Raw genomic sequence first — 20,406 nt, 5'->3', positions numbered from 1 at the left:
CGTTCCGGCCCGCCGCAGGCGCACGCGCGCGGGGAGGCGCCACGTGCTGCGGCCCTGAGCGCGGAGGCTGCGGCCCCACGTGCGGGCAGCCCGGCCCGCCGCGCGGACGCCTCCTCCCCGCCGCACACGTGCGGGCCGCGGCCCCCTCCCCGCGCCCAGCGCAGCAGCGCCAGCGGCCGGGATCCCGGCTCCAACGCCGCGAGGCGGCGCGCCGGCTGCGGAGGGCTGCCGAGGGGCGGGGCTGCCGCCCGCATTGTTCCTCCCCGAGCGGCGGGCCCTCCCCTTCCCCCAGCCCCGGGCGGGGCGCGGGGCCGCCGTAGCCGCGGAACGTGGGCTCGCGCCCCGCCTTTGTCTCCCGGGCGCGAGCCGCCGCAGCCCCGCGCCCCGCCGCTCGCTGCCGGAGCCGCTTTGTGCCGCGGCGCGGGGGACCGTGGCGTGGAGCCGGCGGGCGCAGCCTCAGCATGGACGTGACCGTCTCGGAGCTCATGGAGCTCTTTCTGCAGAGCCCGCTGGTGACCTGGGTGAGTGCTCCCAACTAGCTCCCTGCCCTATTGTTGGTGCCCCAGCGGTAGCCGTACGCTCCCTTTTCCCGGGGGTAGCTTCCGGAACGCGAGGGACTCCGCGAGTGCTCCTGCCCAGGGTCGGGGTCGGAGTCCTGGGGTCCGGAGGCGTTTCCAACTCGGGAGCCGGCGCGCCGGGTCCGGCCGGGGTCTGAGCCGGTACACCTGTTCCCACTCGGGCGCTGGGCTGTGTCCCTGCAGTGGACTGGGTCTGAGTAGTTACCTGGGCCCCCCGTGGCTTGACCACTCGAGTAAAGGACCCACTCCCCAAAAATATCCTCGTGTAGTTTCGGAATCCCTGAGACCGGGTGGGTGGCGGTGGTGATTGGGGGGTTCTGAGTGAGAACGTGTGCAGACAGGGGTCGGCGCAGTCCTTTCCAGTAGATTTGAGACGTGAGAAATTTATTGAAAACTCCCTTTTGGGTTTTTGTTTTTCTACTCCGCCCTGGAACGTTGGAGAAAAGCGGGGAGGAAGTTTTCCTCCCGTCTGGCTTCTGTTGCCTGGCGCGCGGAGCGGGTAGAGGCCCTGGGAAAGGGTGGGCTTGGTGGTGCCTGCTGAAGGGTGGGTGGGTGTGGGTGACCCCGTTTTCCTACACCGGCCCCTCCCGCCTTTGCCCCGGAGACCTTTAGACTGTGCGCTTGGGGGTGACTTTTTCTGCCTTTCTCTTCCTCTCCCTTTCCCGGCAGGTGAAAACTTTTGGCTCATTTGGAAGCGGCAACCAGGACAACCTGACAATGTACATGGATTTAGCAGACGGCATCTTTTTGAACCAAATCATGTTGCAAATGTAAGTTATCTTCAGGGAGAAAGGAGAGGATGATAGTTCAGAACGTTGAAGGTTGTAGAAATGGAACGTGAAGTTGAAACAGGGGGGTGCTTTGCAGGTGGGGTCCCTGGTATCTCAGTATGAAGGCGACTTGTTGCCATTCTTCGGGCTGCGGAGCATTCCAGGACAGCAGGTTGGCAGCTTGTTTGGTAAAGGAAATTTGAAATGGAATGACTATCATCCGCTTGGTGTAGATAGCACAGTGGACTTCAAACTCAGATATTTGAGGTTTGAGTCCTGAAATGGAAACAAAACCAAACAAAAACCCTTTTGGGGGGCAAGGAACTGTGACGGAGGGTCTAGTTACAGGAAGTAGCTAGGGTGGACCCGGCGCATCCGTGAGTGACTATAAAGTTTCACTGTGGGTTGGGATACCTGTGTTTCTGATCTCCTTTCCATTTCATCTGACATTTTCAGTTGCCCCGTAGCAAGTGCAATTGGTTAAGGCCCTTCCCCTGAACTGGATTTGAAGTCACTGTGTTGAGAGGCCCTTGGAGTCTTCATGCTGTGGTACTGTTTGTCTTGAAGCACTGGTAGCTTAAACAGGGTGTCGGTGGAAGTTACACATGCTAGCATGTGTGACCACATCCTTTCCTGTTGCTGAATTCTGCAGAGCCTGTTTGATTGACAGCCTGCCACATGTAGGTGTTGGCTCTTACCACTGCATTCTGTTTTTAACCCAGAAAGTACAGGGAACATATTGGAACTGAGCTTCAGCATGATTCATGGGCGCTTGAAGCAAAATAAAACATCCTAATGTTCTCTGTGGATCAGCCCCCTTCTGCCCACCTACTCACCTGCTAGTAAGCGAGTTGTCATACTTGAACACGAACCCATTAGCTAATGAGAATCAGCTTTGCGGCCCACACAGGAGGAGCACTTAGCTTCGGCGTGTTCAGAAAGTGGTTTAAATAGATCTCCTTAAAAAGGCCTGTTTTTAAAAATTCCCTGGGAACACTCCTCCTTTTAGTAAGTCATTGGGTGTCATGTTGTGTGAGAGACACTTCAGTTTGCCTTTTTTTTTTTTTTTTTTTTAAAGGCACAACTGATCTTACCAATCTCGTGTGTGGTTAGATGCTAAACAGACAGATCTGTTGCCAGCTTTGGCAGCTCTTGTCTGAGAACGCTGATGAAAACGAGCTTTCCTGGGGTTGTCACGTGGCATATTTAAGTTCTGGCAACTCTGCCCCCGTTTTGGTGGACCCCGAAAGTTACTGGATTCTGGTGGTGCGGTGACCAGTGTGTCCTTAGCCAAGCCCAAGACTATTTAATTAAAAACAGCAGTATCCCCAGCCTTTTCATTCAGTTTTTACACCCAGGCCGAGAGGAGAACAAAAGCCCTGGGACTGTTTCTCTTTCTTCCCTGACCTTTGGAATTCCTGAAGCGTTTACCACTTGTTTGTAAATCAGGAGAGCCTGCTGGACCATTCCTTTGACAAATGCCAGCTCATCACTCGTTCACACTTGGCCCGTGGCTAAATTCAGTTTGAAGGGCTTCTCCGCTTCCCTTGACAGTTTTAACATGGTCTCTCTGTGATATGCCAAGGTAATCATTCTAGAAGCAGGAGCTGATAAGTCCGTGGCTCTTAAGGCCTCAAGCCGTGTTTCTGGTGCCTTCTGGCCAGGGTCAGGAAGAGAGGAAAGGATACCGGGAAGCTGTTTGGGTGGCTTTCCGGACGAGGAAATCAAGGAGTGAGTGGCTCCAGTAGCATACAGTTTACTGATTGGATGATCAGAATAACCTTCTTCCAGGTGATAGAAATCAGAACATTGTTCGTACCTGGAGGTGGGTGGGGGTCGGCTGGAAAGGAGACACAGGTGAGCTTCAGGGGATGGTAATACTGTTCTGTATATTGGATGAAAGACTTCAAGCTATGACTTATGATGTATGCCTATGACTTATGATATATGCATTTCACTTTATGTAATTATCTCAATTTTTTTTAAAAAAAAGCGTTCCAGCCCTAATGTTGACAGCCTAGGTAGCCAGCCAGGGTTTGAACCCTAGGTCGGCTTATACTCGCCAAGTGAGGCTGGGCCCACCGCTCAACACTTTAGTTTGCTCAGCTGTAAAATGGGAAGTAAAGTGCCTCCTTTAAGTGATGATCGTGAGCATTAGAAAGGGGATGATGTGTTGGCGATTAGCACGGTGCTTGCCACTTAACAGGTATTAGTGTCAATTATATATGTGCCATCTTAATCCAGAACGGATTTGAGGCACCCCGTAGGAGTTTCTCCAGTCTGCCTTTCTCTCATGTTATTAGTCTCCCAGATTACTGCATAATTCTTAGCCTTGGTCCTTTCTCCGTGAGTGCGAGGGCACAGCTGGGCTCTGGGACTCGTGTCCATGCCCCGTATCTGACACCGCCCATACGCCTCTGTGTTCACTTGTGCCAAGTGGAGAAATGTCAGACTAACTAGCCAGTAAGTGATAAGGCTGTTCTGTCTTATCTCCTATGCTCGTAGCTCCAACTGCGTGCTATTTGCCTATTTTGATAAATTCTCCCCAAGTCGGTAAGACCTGGGAGAATCGTAGAGAGCTGTGCGCTAAGTAGGTTGCCGGAGCTCAGATAAGAGGCATGTTACCTAACACTTCAGAGCCATATGGACGCCGGCAGGGGTCACGTGGCTGCACCTAGGCATTGTCTCTGGCAACTGAAGAAGGCTGCCGTAGTAGTCTCTTGGCCCTGGCCTGGCGGTGACATCAGTGCCTGGAAGCGGGAAAGCCCTGTGGGCTCAGCTTTCAGGGGGGGCCCAGGTCCAGGAGAATTCTTGAGTGAAAAGCATTGAGTGGCTTGGAGCAAGTTGCATGGGGCACCCTGCTGAATGTTTCCTCTGTAAATGCTGCCTTTCTGGGCGATCTCCTGGTGCCCAGGGGAAAACAAGATTTCTGATTCACTTTGGACACGTTTCTCACTATATCGTAGCAGAAGTATTTAGGCACTTGTCTGCCTAATGCTCTCTGGATCCAAGTTCACAGTCCCCTCTCTGCCACTTACTAGTTCTGCCACCTTGGGCAAATTAAACTCTCTAAGCCTCGACTTCCCGATCTGTAATAAGGGGATGGGGTTTTATAAACTTGGGAGGACTGAATAGGACTGTGTGTATAGAAAATGCCCAGGAAGTGTCTGTCATTGTTGGAAGTGAGGCCTGGGGCCGAGTTGGTGTGTGCGCCCGCGTGCCTGAGCGCATCTGTACTTCTGAGAGCAGACACCTTCTGATTTGAGGCGATGGCTGTTGAGTGCGGTTGGGAACTTGGGATTGGGGCCTGAGAGTTGTGCTCTCACAAGGCTTGTGGCAAGTCCAGCACTATTTGCTTTATTCAGACTCCCTTCTTTACCTCTGGTGCTCCCTGCAAAATTCAGGATCTTTTTCAGGGGTTGGAAACCTCCCCAGGCCAATGGGAGAGTTTCCTAAGTTTCTAAAAGGTTTTTGAAGGATAATTTTTCCCCCTAGTGTGCTGGAAGAGGAGTTCTGTTCCCATTCTGCATGTGTGAAAGCTGAGGGTAAAAGGGCAGGTACTTGTTAGTTGAATGGGTTTGTGTTGGCAGGGAAGTATTGGAGCAAATAATTTTTATTTGTGAACTTCTATGATTTCCTTTTTTGGCTACAGAGTATGACACTCTTCATGGGGGCTTTGAGTCCTTAAATATTACACCAAGGGTCGCCTGCCTGGACAGTTCAGTCGGTTATGCGTCTGACTTTTGACTTCACCTCAGGTCATGATCTCACGGTTCGTGGGTTTAAGCCCCAGGTCAGGCTATGTGCAGACAACTCAGAGCCTGGAGCCTACTTCGGACTCTGTGTCTCCCTTTCTCTCTGCCCCTCCCCAACTTGTGCTCTTTCAAAAATGAATAAATGTTTAAAAAAATTTAAAAAACAGGTGAGCAAGAAAACTTACCTATAATTTTTTTATTTATGTTTTACAAATAGTTTATTGTCAAATTGGTTTCCATATAACACCCAGTGCTCATCCCCACAAGTGCCCTCCTCCATGCTAAACTTACCTATAATTTTACCATGTAGAGGTAGTGATACTAATCTTGTGTCTTCTGGTTGATGGCTGTAGTACGTGGGTATATGTTCCTCAGTGTATTTTAATACAAACTTGGGCTCATGCTGTTGTTTTTTTAACTTTTTTTTTTTCCTGTGCTATATTGTGGACATTTGCTCTGTGTCAACATATTTCTTGATTCAGGTTTAAATTTTGGAAGTCTTTGGAATATAATCAAAAGTTGGGGGCTGGCTTTCACAAAGGAGGAGGGGCAGGGTTGCTATAAACCTAAATCATAACTCTTTAAAATTCTAGGGCAAGTTGATTTCCTTTTTTCTAGTTAGAAGTTTTTATGAGAAGGAAGCCCTGGGGGCCCGACACTTTGGACTTGGGACTCTGCAAGTTGGGACACACTACCAGGTGTCGCGCCCCCAGTGCCTCTCTCCTGCCCTCTGACATCTGATATGGGGCCGTTGGGCTTTCGCATTCTAGGGCTGTTGTGGAAGGAAGATCCTTGTTATGAATGATGGCTTTGGGGGACATGCAGTTGTGCAGTGGTTATACGCTGTCCTCTTCCTGAGATCTAGGACCAAGTACGGTCCAGGTGTGCAGGTGCAGACCTGGCCTTCGCAGAATGACAGCCTAGGCCTGGATGGATCCTATAGTCCTTTTGCAGGTGAGCACCCTGGGGCCCAGAGAGCCTTGGCGAGTCCCGCATCCCGGACTGGAATCCGTGCCTCCTGACCCATTTCCTGCAGCACAGAAAGGTGGAGGTTACTCAGTGCTGGGAGAGTGAGGATGAGCATTACTTAACCCTGGTTGACTTTTGTTTCCAGTTGTTTCTTCATAACCTCTCTACCCTGAGAGCCTCAGTTAAAGGATGAGAGGACTAATGATTGCGCTAATGAGTCTAATTACTCCTAGGGTTAGCATCCAGGCGCTTTTGGAGTGTTGTTTCCTTTAGCTGAACTGTGAGAACAAAAGCCGAGATGGTCAGAGGCTTCCCTGCTGTTTTCTGAGGGACGCCCAGGCTGCCCCCCCACCCCGTGTGTGTGCTGTGCCTTTGCCCCCGCAGTGAACGAGAGGTGTCCCACCGCACGTGCCGAGGCCGCTGACTCAGAGCTGGGACCACAGTAGCTAATCAGAAAAAGCCCTGCGTGTTCTCAAAGTTCAGTTTTAAGAAGTACTTTAGTCACATTATTGTTGAGTCACAAATTGTTTCCCCTCTCTTGAGCTCCGTAAGGAGAAGAGAAGTGTGCCTTTGAGATAAATTATTTGTAATGTTAGGTGTACTTCTGTAGCTAACGGTGCTTTTGCGATTTAAGTTTTGAATGCCGCCTCTATTCCTTAAATTAATTTCCACTGAACTGTTAACCTTTGTTTTCTCACTAATGAATGGCTCCAAGAGAAACCTAACGTGCAAATGGCTTGGCCAGACTCCATCACTGTGTGGGGACAATAAGACATGTTGTCACATGATGGTTGAAAAGAGAGTCCCTGGATGCCCCCAAGGTACCCCTGTGATGATTTTAGGGGATGCAGGATGTTTGAACAAGATCCGTGGTTCACTGACAACACATAACACGCAAAGGGGTTTGTGTACACACGATACAGGGTAGGGGCTCGTGGCGTACATGTCAAATGTGTCACGGCTGAATTCCAAACAGTCCTACTATTTAAAAAAAGATTGTACTTCCAGTGACATTTAAGAAGATTTCTATTTGTAGATTTTTTTTTTTTGTCAGTTTTCTGTTGATTTTTGGCTTTGGGATGAGTCGTGTGACACAGAGGTTGATTTCCTTAACCCCCCCATTTCTGTGCTCACGTCTCCTGTGGGGCGATTCCCGAGGAAGGGGCTGACTCTGCCTTCTTTCATGCCACCCCCGGGAGGTTCGGCATCCTCTTCATGAGGCCAGGATGACAGATGAAGCCCTGAAAACAGCCCTCATTTCAATTGGCTCTCCATGTGGAGGATGGGACGGGCATCTGGGGGGATGGGGGGGCTTGGTTATGAAAAGCATCATGTGGTACCTGGGAAGGCAGAAGCTAAATTTCTTCTCCTGACTTTGTTCTCTTCACGTAGGAAACATTTTTGAAAAATGTCCTGGAGGTAGATGAGTGGAATGATAAATCACTTGATTCAGATTTCTAGTTTTATCACAGCTGGACTTGACTTTTGCCTGAGATTGGAAAATAAATGACACTTTAGGGGTTTCCCACGTGAATTATTTATATTTCTGCTCTTAGCCTTTCTTGCTAAGGGTGCCTTGTAAGCCATGTCCTGTCACAGACTCGGGTTTCTCAGGGTAGAGTTGTGTCCCTGAAATGTAAATCACAGGCAGCACAGGCCTAGACCAATCTGCTTGACGGGGTTGGGGAGAGGGGATCGAACTTTAATGATTTTGATTTATTGTCAAAATATCTTTTTTTTCCCTTTTCCTTCTTGGTATTTCATATATTTTGGTCTGTTTGGCTTTTAACATTTATGTTTTTAAGTCTATTTTGAGAGAGGCAGAGACAGCATGAGTGGGGGAGGGGTAGAGAGGGAGAGACTGGGAATCCCAAGCAGGCTCCCCACTGTCAACACAGAGCCGGAAGCCAGGCTGGAACTCATGAAACTGAGCTCATGACCGGAGCCGAAACTGAGAGTTGGACACTTAACCGACTGAGCCACCCAGGTGCCCCTTAACTGGGATGGGTCATTGGTTTTTATATAGTATAACTTTTTGGGTCTGCACTGGCATTTGGTGGTGGATTATGGGTGCTCCTAGCAGTAGGGATGGAAATAGCATTGCCTCCGGGCCTGTGGTGGGCTAGGTGCTATGGGATGGGGGAACAGGGAGGTGATGGGCCTCCTCCCCACCCCTGCCAAGGTCCTGGGCTTGGTAGTAGCGGAATAAGGATTTGACGTGATCCACGCTGTCACAGCTATGTACTAACTGAGGCTGGAGCACTGGCTCTCACCTGGGAATGGGGTGCATGGCAGATGCTGGGATATAAGGTTTCCATTCTCTTCCTCCTCTAGAGACCCCAGGCTGACAAATCAGCGCATCAACAAGCACGTTAACAACGACGTGAACCTCCGCATTCAGAACTTGACCATCTTGGTGAGAAACATTAAGACCTACTACCAGGTAAGGGCTGGGAACTCCGTCCCCCTGGGGTTCTGCTCTGCAGCCGGCAGTATCGTCACTCAGACGGTTTCCCCACAGGAAGCCGAGAGGAAATGGTGCTCTTGGTGAGGCATCGACTCGCTAACGCTTGGTGTGTTTTCACCATGCTTGCTGTGCATTTTTTAGGGGGTGTCGTGAGAAGGGTCAGATGTTGGATCACTTTGTCCAGTGAATGTCCTTTGAGCTCTATGCCCAGCATTGTGTGTGGTGGGGGTTCCCAGGGACGGCCCTCCATTCACAGCCGCAGCCTCGAGCATGTAGCTGAACAGGGACCGGCCCCAGGAGGGGACCCCTGATGTGGTGTTGCCCACAGCTCAGTGAGCGTTTGTTCAGGGGCAGCTGCAAGGGTTGAGGTAGGGAGGGGACCACAGAAGGGTTATACTTGAGCCCCCAGCTTGCAGACGGGTTCATGGTGTGGAGTGTCCGCTTGTCAGGGTCTCCTGTGTCTCACCGGCAGATAGGTGATGGGTTGGGCAAGGGGGCCTGATGGGGAAAGGCTGTTAGAATCCCCATCCCAGCCTTGGGAAGGTCAGGTGACTGTCTGACATTGATTGTAAATAGATTTTTAAAAAAAAATTTTTAATGTCTATTTTTGAGAGAAAGGCGGGGAGACAGTGTGAGCAGGGGAGGAGCAGAGAGAGTGGGAGACAGAATCTGAAGCAGGCTCCAGGTTCTGAGCTGTCAGCACAGAGCCTGACGTGGAGCTGGAACTCCCAGACCGCGAGATCATGACCTGAGCTGAAGTCAGACGCTCAACCGACTAAGCCACCCGAGCGCCTGGATCGTAAATGGATTTGAACTGTGTATCTCAGATCCCTGGTTTTCAGACTTCTTAGCAGTGTAACTTCTTCCCCCCTGTGCATTTTTCCCAAAGCCCCAAGTGAAGCTCTAGTGACTCTGGTTGACTTGAGGGACCCTAGTGTTCTCTGCTCAGCTCCCTCCTCTCTCTCTGGGGATCTTGGTGGGTTCCCAGGACCCCAGGGAACACCGTCTGAGAACCACTGCTCAAGAACAGATCTTTTCCAGAATTCATGCCATGGCTTCACTGATTGCTTGGGCAGATTCTGCCTCTGGGACCTATTCCTAGCATCCGCCTCCTGGGCTGTAACTCCATCTCGGTGCTGGGGTTTAGGGGCATCGTCAGAGTGGTGAGGTTCCTGCAGATGTGAGGTGGTCGAAGGCTCCCTCTCTGCCCTGTATCATGCAGTGGTTGCTGGCTCTGAGGAGAGCTGAGGCCTCCCGCCGGGCTGTGGTGGCTGCAGGGGCCCTTGTTCTGACCCAGTACGAATTTGGGGATGGACAGGAAAGGGAGGGAGTGGCCTGTGTCTGGTGTTTTCTGGTATGATTGTTTCCACCCTCTTCTCCTCAAGGTCGGGGTGTGTGAGAGGAGGCTTCGGTGCTAGGATGCTACCCCAATTCCCAGTGTGGCCAGTTCCGCAAGCCACCTGAGCTCGTTCCATGCACCGTCGGTGGCCCAGCACCGTGGACTCTGAGCAGCCTCTGGGAGACAAAGGTCCAACCACCCCCTTAGTCCCAGGTTGATGCCAGTTGTGCTGAGGAGGGGGCCCGAGCCAGCTGGGTCTGTGGGGAGAAGTGGGTTTGTTTCCTCACCTGAGGGGTGCCACACTCAGGGCCTGGCCTGCTGCAGGCAGGCGGGAAATACTCTGCTCGTGTTTCCCTGGGGGGCAGCCACAGGCACGGGAAGCTGGGTAAAGGTGATTGGCCTGCCGGTGAACTTGAGTCTGGGCATGGAGGGGGCTGTTCAGCATGTACTCAGGGCTTGATCCCTGTCTGCAGGCACTGTTCACAGTGAGCGGGTGCCTTCGATGGTGGTGTGCTAAGTGCCAGGAGAAGTGGTTGGTGGAGACAGTTCGAGACACCAGACCTTTAAGCCCTGCCGCAGGGGTGGGGAGGGGGAAGGCTTCTTGGAGGAGGGGCGCCTGAGTGGACTCCTGGTAGGTAACTGAGTTTCCACGTTTGGAGCATCATGGGAAGGAGGAAAGAGGAAAGGGTGTCGAGGCAGAGAAAGACCTGGAGGCATGAGACCGGTTTTTCCTCGATCTGTCAGGGGCCACACTTTCCGCAGCTGCTCAAATGTAGGTCTGCTCCACTCCGTGTCGGATGAATCCGAACAGGGGAGGGTGTGAACGTGAGAGATCCCGAAATTCTGAACCAGCTTGTGAGGCTGGCCGGGGCCAGCCGCTCTGTCCATAAGTTGCCAGGTGTGTCCCGGACCCCAGGTGTGGCTGGGAGGTAGTGACCTCTCCCAGGTGGCCCCGATGACGTGGAGGTCAGGTGGAGGTGATGGCCGTGCAGGTGATGGCTGTCCTCGGCTCCTGCTGGCGCAGGAGGTCACGCGCTGATGGTGAGCAGTGGCTCCCGACAGTCTGGCCAAAGGGAGCTTGATGCCCATTAGAGCCAGTGTCCGTTTGGAGGCGGGTTGCTGCTCTGTGTCAAGTTCCAGAAGATGAGAAACGGGGAGGAAAGTTTCTAGTTCTAATGCACAGCTAGTCCGTTCTCAGGGCCCAGGAAGTCTCACAGGTAGAAGGGAGGACCCAGTACCCTTGTTCTGCTTCTGCACTGGTAACTCTCTGAGGGCAGGGGAGCAAGTATTTGCTGAAGGCACTTGCTCAAGGCCTCAGAGCCATTCTGGGCCCCTAGTCCTGCTTATGTGGAGAAAGCTAGCAGGCCTCTTGCTTTCTGGGCTGACACCGGTTAGTTGTGGGCAGTTGTGTGTATTTTTTCCTTCTGATTTATTGTAAAACTAAGCTCTGGTCCTATAAGTAATATGTGCTTTTTATAAACAATTTGGAAAATAAACAAGTAGCAAGAAAAGAACCACCCACAATCCTGCCACCTAAACAATCCCTATTAACGTTTTTACGGTTTCCTTCCACTGTTTGCATGAATGGTTTTTGTTTTACACCGCTGTGGTCATGCCGTATACACAATTGCATATCCTGCCTTTTTTTCCTTCCACCTGACATTCAAGTGTAAACATAATTGGTTATTATTATTAAAGGTCACTCAAGAAAAGCTTCCAAGAGAAGTACAGCCCGAGTCCCTTTGTGAAAGCCGTCCTGAGGGCTCAGGATGAAGCAAGAGAAGTGTCGTTCCTTACTGTTACAAGGGCGTCCTGGAAGGGCGAGAGGTTGCCCCCGAGGGAGTGGGACCCCCGCTCAGCTGTGGCTTTTCAGTAGACTTGAGACCTTGAGCCTTGCCTGTGGCTTTTCTGAGACGCTGAAGTCACAGAAGCCAGCCTTGGGTCTTGTCCGCCAAGCAGTGTTTCTGCCCACTGGCTGTCCCCTTCTTTTCAGAGGCACTGTGGGACAGGGACAGTTAGAAAGGATAGGGACCTCACTTGAATAGAGTGGGCTTCCGTCACAAGGAACCTCGAGTTTTGGCTCTGAAAACCTTTGGAGACAGTGATCCTTGACCTTCTGCTAGGGCAGAAGATAGACGGTGGGTAAAAACCAGCATGGCCAGGCTCGGTCTGACCATTGGTGCTTCGGCCATGTCTCCGGCTGCCTCCTGACCCGCTGTTTGGACTTCGGTGCCGTGGGGGCCTAGAATCTGCATTTTCACAAGTTCTCCAGCTGCTAGTCTTGCCATCCTTCCAGCAGGATTGGGACTCCCTGGGCTTTCCCAAAGTGTGGTTCCCAGGCCACTGGCACCGTCATTGCCTGGGAACGTGTTAGAAGTACTGACGTCAGGCCCCTCTGTAGACCTCCCCAGGCTGGCAGTCTTTTTTTTTTTTTTTTAATTTTTTTAATAGTTTATTTATTTTTGAGACCGAGAGAGACAGAGCATGAGTCGGGGAGGGGCAGAGAAAGAGGGAGCCATGGAATCTGAAACAGGCTCCAGGCTCTGAGCTGCCAGCACAGAACCCGATGCGGGGCTCGAACCCCCAAACCACGAGATCATGACCTGAGCCCAAGTCGGACACTTAACTGACTGAGCCACCCAGATGCCCCCGGCAGTCCGTCTTAACAGGCCCTCCAGGTGATTCTGATGCACACTCTCATGGGAACCAAAGGTTTCTAGTGATGTCCAGAGGAGGCCCTTTCAGCCAGGTGACTCCTGTCCATCTGCCCCGGGACAGTGAGGCAGAGGAGAGGGCGCCTGGTTTGCTCGCTGACTCTCACCGAAGAACAGGCTGGTGGTCCGAGGTGGAGGTAGCAGCTCCAGGATGAGTCTCCGCGGACAGGACGCGTGCTGAGGCTCGGAGGGAAGGCAAGCTTGGACCAGAACCGTCTGGGGCCCCCAGCCACCCGGCTGGCCAGCCCTGAGCCCGGGACCGCGTGATGCTTGTTTCACTGCTCAACAGCCAGCCCCTTGTGCATCTGAGTCTCTTAAAAGTTAAAGTTTGGATTTCTAGAACGGTTCTTTTTTATATTCAGATTCTTGAGTATTGATGTTAAATGCGTGTTCATTTGACAGTGGGGCCAGTCGGAAAGTACGGCTAGTGAACACGGAAGTCCCTGGTGCAGCAGTGGCCGGCGTGTGTGTGTTCTTTGGAGTTTGTGCACGAGTGTCCCACTGCCGTTACCTGCCCTGGACGCTGCACCCTTGTGCCGCCTCCCGACAGCCAGGGCCTACTTGCCATGTCAAGTTTCTGAGGGTTTTTTGGCTTTATGCTGGCGGGAAGCACTTCAGAGGCCTGGATAAATTCAGCGTGTGGATCTTTTTGCCGGGTACACACATCTCTGTCCTGAAATCGAGACCCTCAGGCGGGTGTACGGACCCACCTGCAGAACTTACCCTGAAATGAGAAATTTGCGCAGTTTCTTTGAGTTTCTTTGATCATGTGCCGGAACAGTCTGCTTTCCCTCTCTGGGCCGCCTGAGCCCTCCTGTGTCAAGAAGAGGATGGGCCCTCGTGGGCCCCAGATTCCACAGTCACGCGATGGCCAGAGACATGACAGGTCCCCTCAAGGAAGCTTTGTTTTACGAGTTCCTTGAACTTGGCTCTTCTCAGCTCTGGTCTCTCGCCAAGATCAGAAGGCCACAACCAACCCAGAATGTTGTTCTTTATCTCAGAAGAAAAGCAGAATAAAGAACCTGGCATTGCCTTATCTTCTGTAGTCTTTTTCCTTTATTGCTTTGAAAAAGTGAAGTAGTGCAGATGGTTATAAAGAACTCTGTGTCTCTGTTAAAAATAAATATGAACGTGTGAGTATTGTGCATATCTGCTTTAGGCTCCCTCCCCTTAACTTTCTCTGATTCTTAGAAGTCATGTTTGTGTGTGTGTGTCTGTATATGTTGTTTTGTGTGGTACCTTTAGGTAAAAGTTCTGTATACCGCCCATACCTTTTACTCACTCAGCCTCTTTTGGGTATCTGATTTCTGTAGTGGTTGCATTTGATAAGCACAGGCTGACTGGTTAAAATTAGAATTATCTCTAGAAGTGTGTGCCCTCGGTTGGAGAAATGAAAGACTTCTATCAAAAGTAAGAGTAGAAGGAAATGTACATTTGATATCGTTGGTGGGAACATAGTAAACTGCATGGGTCCGCCTCATTCATGTGGTCTGTAGCGCTTAGTTCAAGCGAAGCTGCCTTAGGTGGGTGTGACCTGCTTTGATGGGTAGGGACAGTGCTGAGGGGAGCTTACAGTCCACACAGGCTGTTTCTACGGTACCATAGTACCCCTGGAGTTTGCTTTGTGAATAGTAATACATTGTATCAAATTTGCAGGGGAGCACTTCTCCACTTCTGATTTTATAGAGGGGGTGCTGTGAGCCTTCACAGGAGGAGGAGGAGGGATACTCTTGATTTTGTAGCTTATATTTACGTTTTGCAGAAGTTAAAAGTAACATTTTTTATTAGAAAGATTTCTGATCGCAGATGGAAGAAATAAGGAAAAGTTCACCCATGATCATGCCACTTAGAGCTGCCGTGGTTAGCGTTTTGGTATTTATGCCTTCTATCGCTGCTTCTGTGTGTACGTGGGTTTCAAAGTGTGGATTATATCATCTGCACTATTCATAACCTTTTTTTTAAATTTTTTTAATGTTTTATTTATTTCTGAGAGACAGCGTGAGCAGGGGAGGGTCAGAGAGAGAGGGAGTCACAGAATCTGAAACAGGCTCCAGGTTTTGAGCTGGCTGTCAGCACAGAGCCTGACTCGGGGCTTGAACCCACGAACCATGAGATCGTGACCTGAGCTGAAGTCGGATGCCACTCAGGTGCCCCTCGTAACCTTTCTTTTCACTTAACTGTGTGGTGAGCATTTTCCCATGGCATTGAACATTCTTTTGTTCTATGAATTTTAGTGTCTACGTGGCACTTGATCGTGGGGCTCCCCCATTATCGCTGATCCGGAGTTATTTCTGTCTCAGAATTATAAACAATACAACCATGAGCATACTTGGTACTTAAAACCTTTCAACAAATGTTTTCATTTCCTTGGGATAAATTGCTGTTACGGAATTCCTGGGTCAGAGGGCATGAATACTTGGAGGACTTCGGTTGCTCCCTGCCAGAATTGCCTTGTTTCCCTTGCCGGGTTGCCCGGTTGCGCCCTTCACGCGTGGTGTTAAAGATGTGCAGGGTTGCATATTGCTGTTGAAGGGGTGATGATTTCTGTGTCTCGGCCGTGTGGACGAAGGTCTGAGGTTTTTACTGTACACCTGGGCACGCTTCCTGGTGCTGGAGTCTTGCTGGATGCTGGCTTGACTCTAGCAGCACAGCCTTCCGGCGATTGTGGTGTGCTGGGTGACAGAATGGAGGCGGGGCGGTCCGGCCCGGCCCCGGGACTGGGAGGCCTTCATTAGAGAGGCCCCTGCCTCCTGTCCCCATATCAGCAGTAGGAGCTCTTTTTCTGTTACTGGGCTTAACCCACGAGCTTTTCTGCTTCCCTGTGACTATTCGTGGTCAGTTTAAAGTTCATGAGGGAACCTTCCAGGCCACGTTGGGAAGTGAGCCTGAGAGGGGCGGTGGTCTGCATGGACCCCTCCTTTCCTCTTTCTTCCATCTCCCTTCCTGTCCCTCATTGTCTCTAGTGCAGTGATGACTTGTGGGATGAGGAAGCTCTGGGGGCCTCGAGGGGAGGGTGTCACTTGGCAGGGGTTGCCTGGTTCCTTTCTCTTTCTTGTCGTTAAGTCCATTCTCCAGGCCTGAGATGCCCTCCTCCGGTGGGGCTGGGGTGGGAGGGGCCGCAGGGCACAGGAGGGAGTTCCCCAGCCCGGGAGAGGGTGAAGCTCCTGGGGAGCTTTCTGTCCCCATGACACATGGGGTGACACTTGTCCTGAGTCTTGGAGGGTTGACAAGGAGCCAGACTGGGTGAAAATGGGGTGCGTGGTGGGGGGGTGTCCGGAAGAGGAAAAGCACTTGCAAAGCTGTGGAGACATTAAGCAGCCTGAGCACTGAGTAACTTCAAGGTGCTAGAGGTTGGGTGTCTTTGGGGGGTGGTGGTGGGGGTCCTGGAAAGATGAGGCAGTTCCAGGGGGCGGATGTCATGCTAACAAATTCGAACTTCATCCTAAAGGACTTGGGAGTCTTTGGAGAAGTTTTAAAAGGGAAGGTTTAAAAAAAGGCAATGCTGGCACCGATATGAAGAACAGATTGGTGTCAAGAGGGAACAGGGAGTCAGGGCAGATCATGGGGCCCTGGACCAAGGCAGGGGCGAGGGGGACGAATTCTGAGAGGCTCCATGGGGTGTTGCCCACGTGGGGCCTGCTTGGTGCCCCATCTGGAGCGAGCTTCTGGGAGGGGAGTAAAATGCTTGCCCAGGCGCACTGAGAGCCGCAGCACCTGGCCCCCACTCCCTCTAGGGCCCTGGGCTTCAGGGCCTGCCCGATGGGGTGGCCGTGGCTCTGAGTCAGCTGGAGGGGGGCTGCAGTAGGACCGTAGTTTTCAGGACTGCTAGAATTCCCTTTTTCTACACTAAATAGAAGGCATTTGCTCCTGACCTATGACCCTTCCTGTCCTGCTAACCAGGGTGGGGCAGACAGGGCCAAAGACCCTGGGTCATGTGCTTCGTAGGCTCATATCTACCCAGAGGCAAGTTTTGTTTGTGCAAAATGGGAGACCAAGCGCCAGTGGAACTTGATTTGTTTTTTCTCCTTTTTGTTTTAGAAGAAATGCTATCAAGGCGTATTAAATAGCAAGCAGGAACTTGGAGACTTAGCTTTTTGTCCCCGTCAGAAGGCTGGGAAGAAGATAACTGTGCCTCCTCGGAGCCAGGCCCTGGCATTGTGGGGAAGAAATTGCTGTCCCCCATTTTACAGGTTAGTGAGGCTCAGCAAGTAGGATACGGAAACCGCCCCAGAGAGCTGTAGGTTTTCTTGATTGTCGGCTACTTGGTGAGATGCCTTTCTAAAAATGAAGCCTTCTGGGGCGCCTGGGTGGCTCAGCTGGTTAAGCGTCCGACTTCAGTTCAGGTCATGTTCTCACGGTCCTTGAGTTCATGCCCCACATCAGGCTCCGTGCTGTCAGTTCAGAGCCTGGCCTACTTTGGATTCTGTGTCTCCTCCTTTCTGCCCCTCCCCCACTTATGCTCTGTCTCTGTCTCTCAAAAAAAGCATAAACGTTAAAAAGTTTTTTTAAGAACAAATAAAAATGAAGCCTTCTGTAGTCCACTGTGTAGGGAGGTAGCTTGCTGTAGGTAGAGCGTCTGTTTTATAAAGGTCAGCATGGCCACCAGGATCTGCACTGACACCCAGGAGAGGTGGATCTTTTTTTTTTTTTTTTTAATGTTTTATTTATTTCTAGGAGAGAGAGAGAGAGACAGTGTGAGCAGGGGAGGGTCAGAGAGAGAGGCAGTCACAGACTGAAACAGGCTCCAGGCTCTGAGCTGGCAGTCAGCACAGAGCCCGACGCGGGGCTCGAACCCACGAACTGCGAGATCATGACCTAAGCGAAAGTCGGAGGCTCAACCGACTAAGCCACCCAGGCGCCCCAAGAGATGGATCCTGAGCTCGGAAGCTTCATGTGGTGGGCCAGGCTGGGAGCGTGGCTTCCTGAGGCTTTCCCGTGTTGTGAAAACGAGTTTCACACCAGCCTGGAGCCCCAGAGGAAGGGACTGGATTGCTTCAGGCACCTTGTGAGGCCAGCACTTCCGGGGGCTGGGCGCCGGGTGGGATGGAGGGAACAGCTGGCCTCAGACTGCACCCTGCACCCCCCAGAGCAGCAGGAAGCAGAGAATCAGGGTTAATTGCAGAGGGTGGGGAGGGGTGAAAGGTGGGCCTGCTGTAATTAGTGGAGCTGGAACTTGGCCAGGCCATGGAGGCTGAAGGCGAGCAAGAGAGGGGGAGAGAGAGACAGACACGCGCATACACACATGCACACAAAGACAGTGGAGGCGGGGGAAATGTGTGTAGACACCATCCTTTCTGGTCTGTGTGGGTTCCCCTCCTGGCCTTGAGTCCAGACCTTGAATTGTCGGGGCTTTGCCTCCTGTCCCTGGGCTGCCTCACTCCTTCCCTCCCAGGTGCTGAGGGTGCCGCCCAGGGCCCCTCGGGCTGCCAGCTGGCTTTGGGCCCGAAAGTTCCAGTGTGGGATAGGCCCGAGGGACCCAGCAAACCTTTGCTTCTGCAAATCCGAACTTTGTCCTGGCTCCTCTCCTTCGTCTGAATGGCACTTCTTTCCTGAATCCTGTTTCTGATACGTGTTCTTTCGCCATGAATGTCCTTCTCCACCTTTCGCTCAACTTTTCTCACAGTGGCCGTTCGTTTAAGAAGGGTCATTTTGTGAGCCCTTCTCCAAAGGTCTGGGCACAGAACAGAGCCGGTGGTGGAAGGTGGGGGGGGGGTCACCCCACCATCAGGCAGGTGGTCTGAGTTTGTTTTTGTTTTTTTGGAAGAAATTACACTTTTTTTTTTTTTTCCTACAAATAGTTTATTGTCAAGTTGGTTTCCATCGAGTTTGTGCTTCTGGCAGAATATTGGCTGAACCACCGCCGGAAACTCTCAGATGCCGAGGGTGGGCCGTGCTCCTTGTAGGTGCGGCGCGCGGCGTCCTTTTCAGCTAGTCTTGTGCTCACGCACTCAGCGTGCGGCCGGGACTGTTGAGGACCCGGCACTGCTGGGTGAACGAAGGTGGTAGAAACCACTTGGTTCGTAGTACACTAGTCCCCAGAGAGGTGGGAAGCCGTAAGAGGTGCCGATGCCTTTTGTGACGAAAAGGAAGGAAGTGGCTTTCTCCAGTTCTGAGGGAAAAAAATAAAAGAAGGGTCTCTCCCTTACCTTGGGTTTTGGCGTTTGATGCCAAGATCAGCATGTGGGATGTTACAACTACTTTGTCAGAAGGAGGCTCCGAAGAACTTGCCCGGGCAGGCTTCGCCCCTCTGTAAAGCCGCCCGCGTGGCTCACGTCCAGGGCTAAAAACAGTTTTTGTTACTCAGCCTTTCTTTTTGGAAAGGCAGAGTTTTTCTCCTACTTGGCCGTAGTGCTTGGGGCCTTCCTATTTCAGTCATTTTTCTGGTATTGGGGAGGAAGACTTGAGGATGAGGAAGGGCTCGTCTTAAGTCGGTGGGCTCGGCAAGGACGAGGGACGTGCTGAGGCCCCCGGTTCTGAGTGTGCTGGCGGTGTGTTGAGGGAAGGTGGAGGCTCCGGAAGGGCTGGGCCATCGACACCCTGCAAGCTTTCCAGTGGTTTGGGATTTGGGTTTCTCAAGAGGTTGAGGGGTGAGGGAGGGAGGGAGGTGTTCCAAGTGTAGGGCCATGCTCTGGCCCTGTACCCACCCTATACCCTGTGCTGATGGGGCACGGTGCAGGTGGGGACGGGGACCAGCCTCCCATTCCTTCTGTCCACCTAGAAAAGGAGGCAGAACTGCAAAAGAACAAGCCCTTCGCTCAGCGTCTCAGAACCGCAGGTCAGGGAGCACCGAGGACGACTGAGTAACCAGAAAAGTCTCCTACTTGCGTGGGGAGAGCAAGGGGTTTTTATGAGAAAGAAGGAAAAGGGAGTAATTCCATGAAGCAGAGCAGGGAAAAGGAGAGAGAGCCTGCTCACGTGGGGCTGACTGGTTGAGCTGTTTCTGATTACTTATCTCGTTGATTATGTTATTGATGCCACCGAGCACGACCGTCCCTGCGTATGAATTAATTTCACCGTCCTTGTATGACACAACTGACAGTTGCCCTGTTGAAATTTTATGAGCAACTGCTAGTAAAACGATCGCCACTTCGGGCCCCGTTCAAGAGTTCATATCAGTTGGAAATGAAAATGGAGCTTGAAAGCGGGCGTCCAGACACGTTCTACGGTGGCACCCTTCCGTTGGCTGGGAGGGGTGGCACTTTAGCCACTGGCCCGTGGAGCGGATGAGCAAGCTCAGTGTGGCGAAGGCCAGGAAGGTGAAGCCAGAGGGGGGAGAATGAGATGGAAGCTGGGGGGCAGGGGCAGAAGTAAGGGCAGACTCCGCTGCTTTGTCAGGTTGGGTCATTTTATTTTTCAAGGGTCTAGAAACTTGTGTGTCCCTGTGCCTGCTGATGTGACTGCGGGTGGATCCTCGAACCTCCCCTATAAAGTGTGGGTAATACCATATTGCAGGTTGTCGTGAGGCTCGGGTGAGATAGTGCCGCGTGTCTAGAGTCCGTGAGCACTCATGGCAGTAGCTCCTCTTCCAGGACGACCTGGCGTTTGGTCTGCGTTTCATCCTGCAGATGAAAGAGCCAAACACAGACAGCAAGAAAAGGAACCATAAGCTTCTGTCTGCAGAGGTGGGAGGTAGAGGTGTGGGATCCTTTGAGCTCACCATGCAAATTGGTGACCTTGGGCAGCTTTGTCTCAGAGAGTGTTTCTTTTCTTTTTTTTTTATTTAATTTTTTTTTAGTGTTTATTTTTGAGAAAGAAACAGGAGAGGGGCAGAGAAAGAGGGAGACCCAGAACCTGAAGCAGGCTCCAGGCTCTTG

The 20,406-nt window shown here is 51.8% G+C and overlaps 1 protein-coding gene across 2 annotated transcripts in view; it reads left to right on the top strand.

Moving 5' to 3' along the window:
* Positions 1 to 414: 414 nt before the first annotated feature.
* CCDC88C (coiled-coil domain containing 88C) overlaps positions 415 to 20,406 on the top strand; it is a 131,311-nt gene continuing 111,319 nt past the window's right edge. The window contains exons 1-3 of one of the 2 annotated variants that reach the window (XM_039232514.1): positions 415 to 521; positions 1,248 to 1,348; positions 8,407 to 8,515. In XM_039232514.1, the coding sequence (XP_039088445.1) occupies positions 462 to 521; positions 1,248 to 1,348; positions 8,407 to 8,515 (270 nt within the window). In that variant the 5' untranslated portion in view covers positions 415 to 461. The remainder of the gene's footprint in view (positions 522 to 1,247; positions 1,349 to 8,406; positions 8,516 to 20,406) is intronic. The other variant, XM_039232513.1, reaches the window with a different exon arrangement.

Source organism: Hyaena hyaena, unplaced genomic scaffold (assembly GCF_003009895.1).
Source record: "Hyaena hyaena isolate Hyena2069 unplaced genomic scaffold, ASM300989v1 scaffold_67, whole genome shotgun sequence".
Lineage (NCBI taxonomy): Eukaryota > Metazoa > Chordata > Mammalia > Carnivora > Hyaenidae > Hyaena > Hyaena hyaena.
The sequence above is the reverse complement of the archived record's forward strand: the minus strand, read 5'-3'. Positions and strand labels throughout refer to the sequence as shown.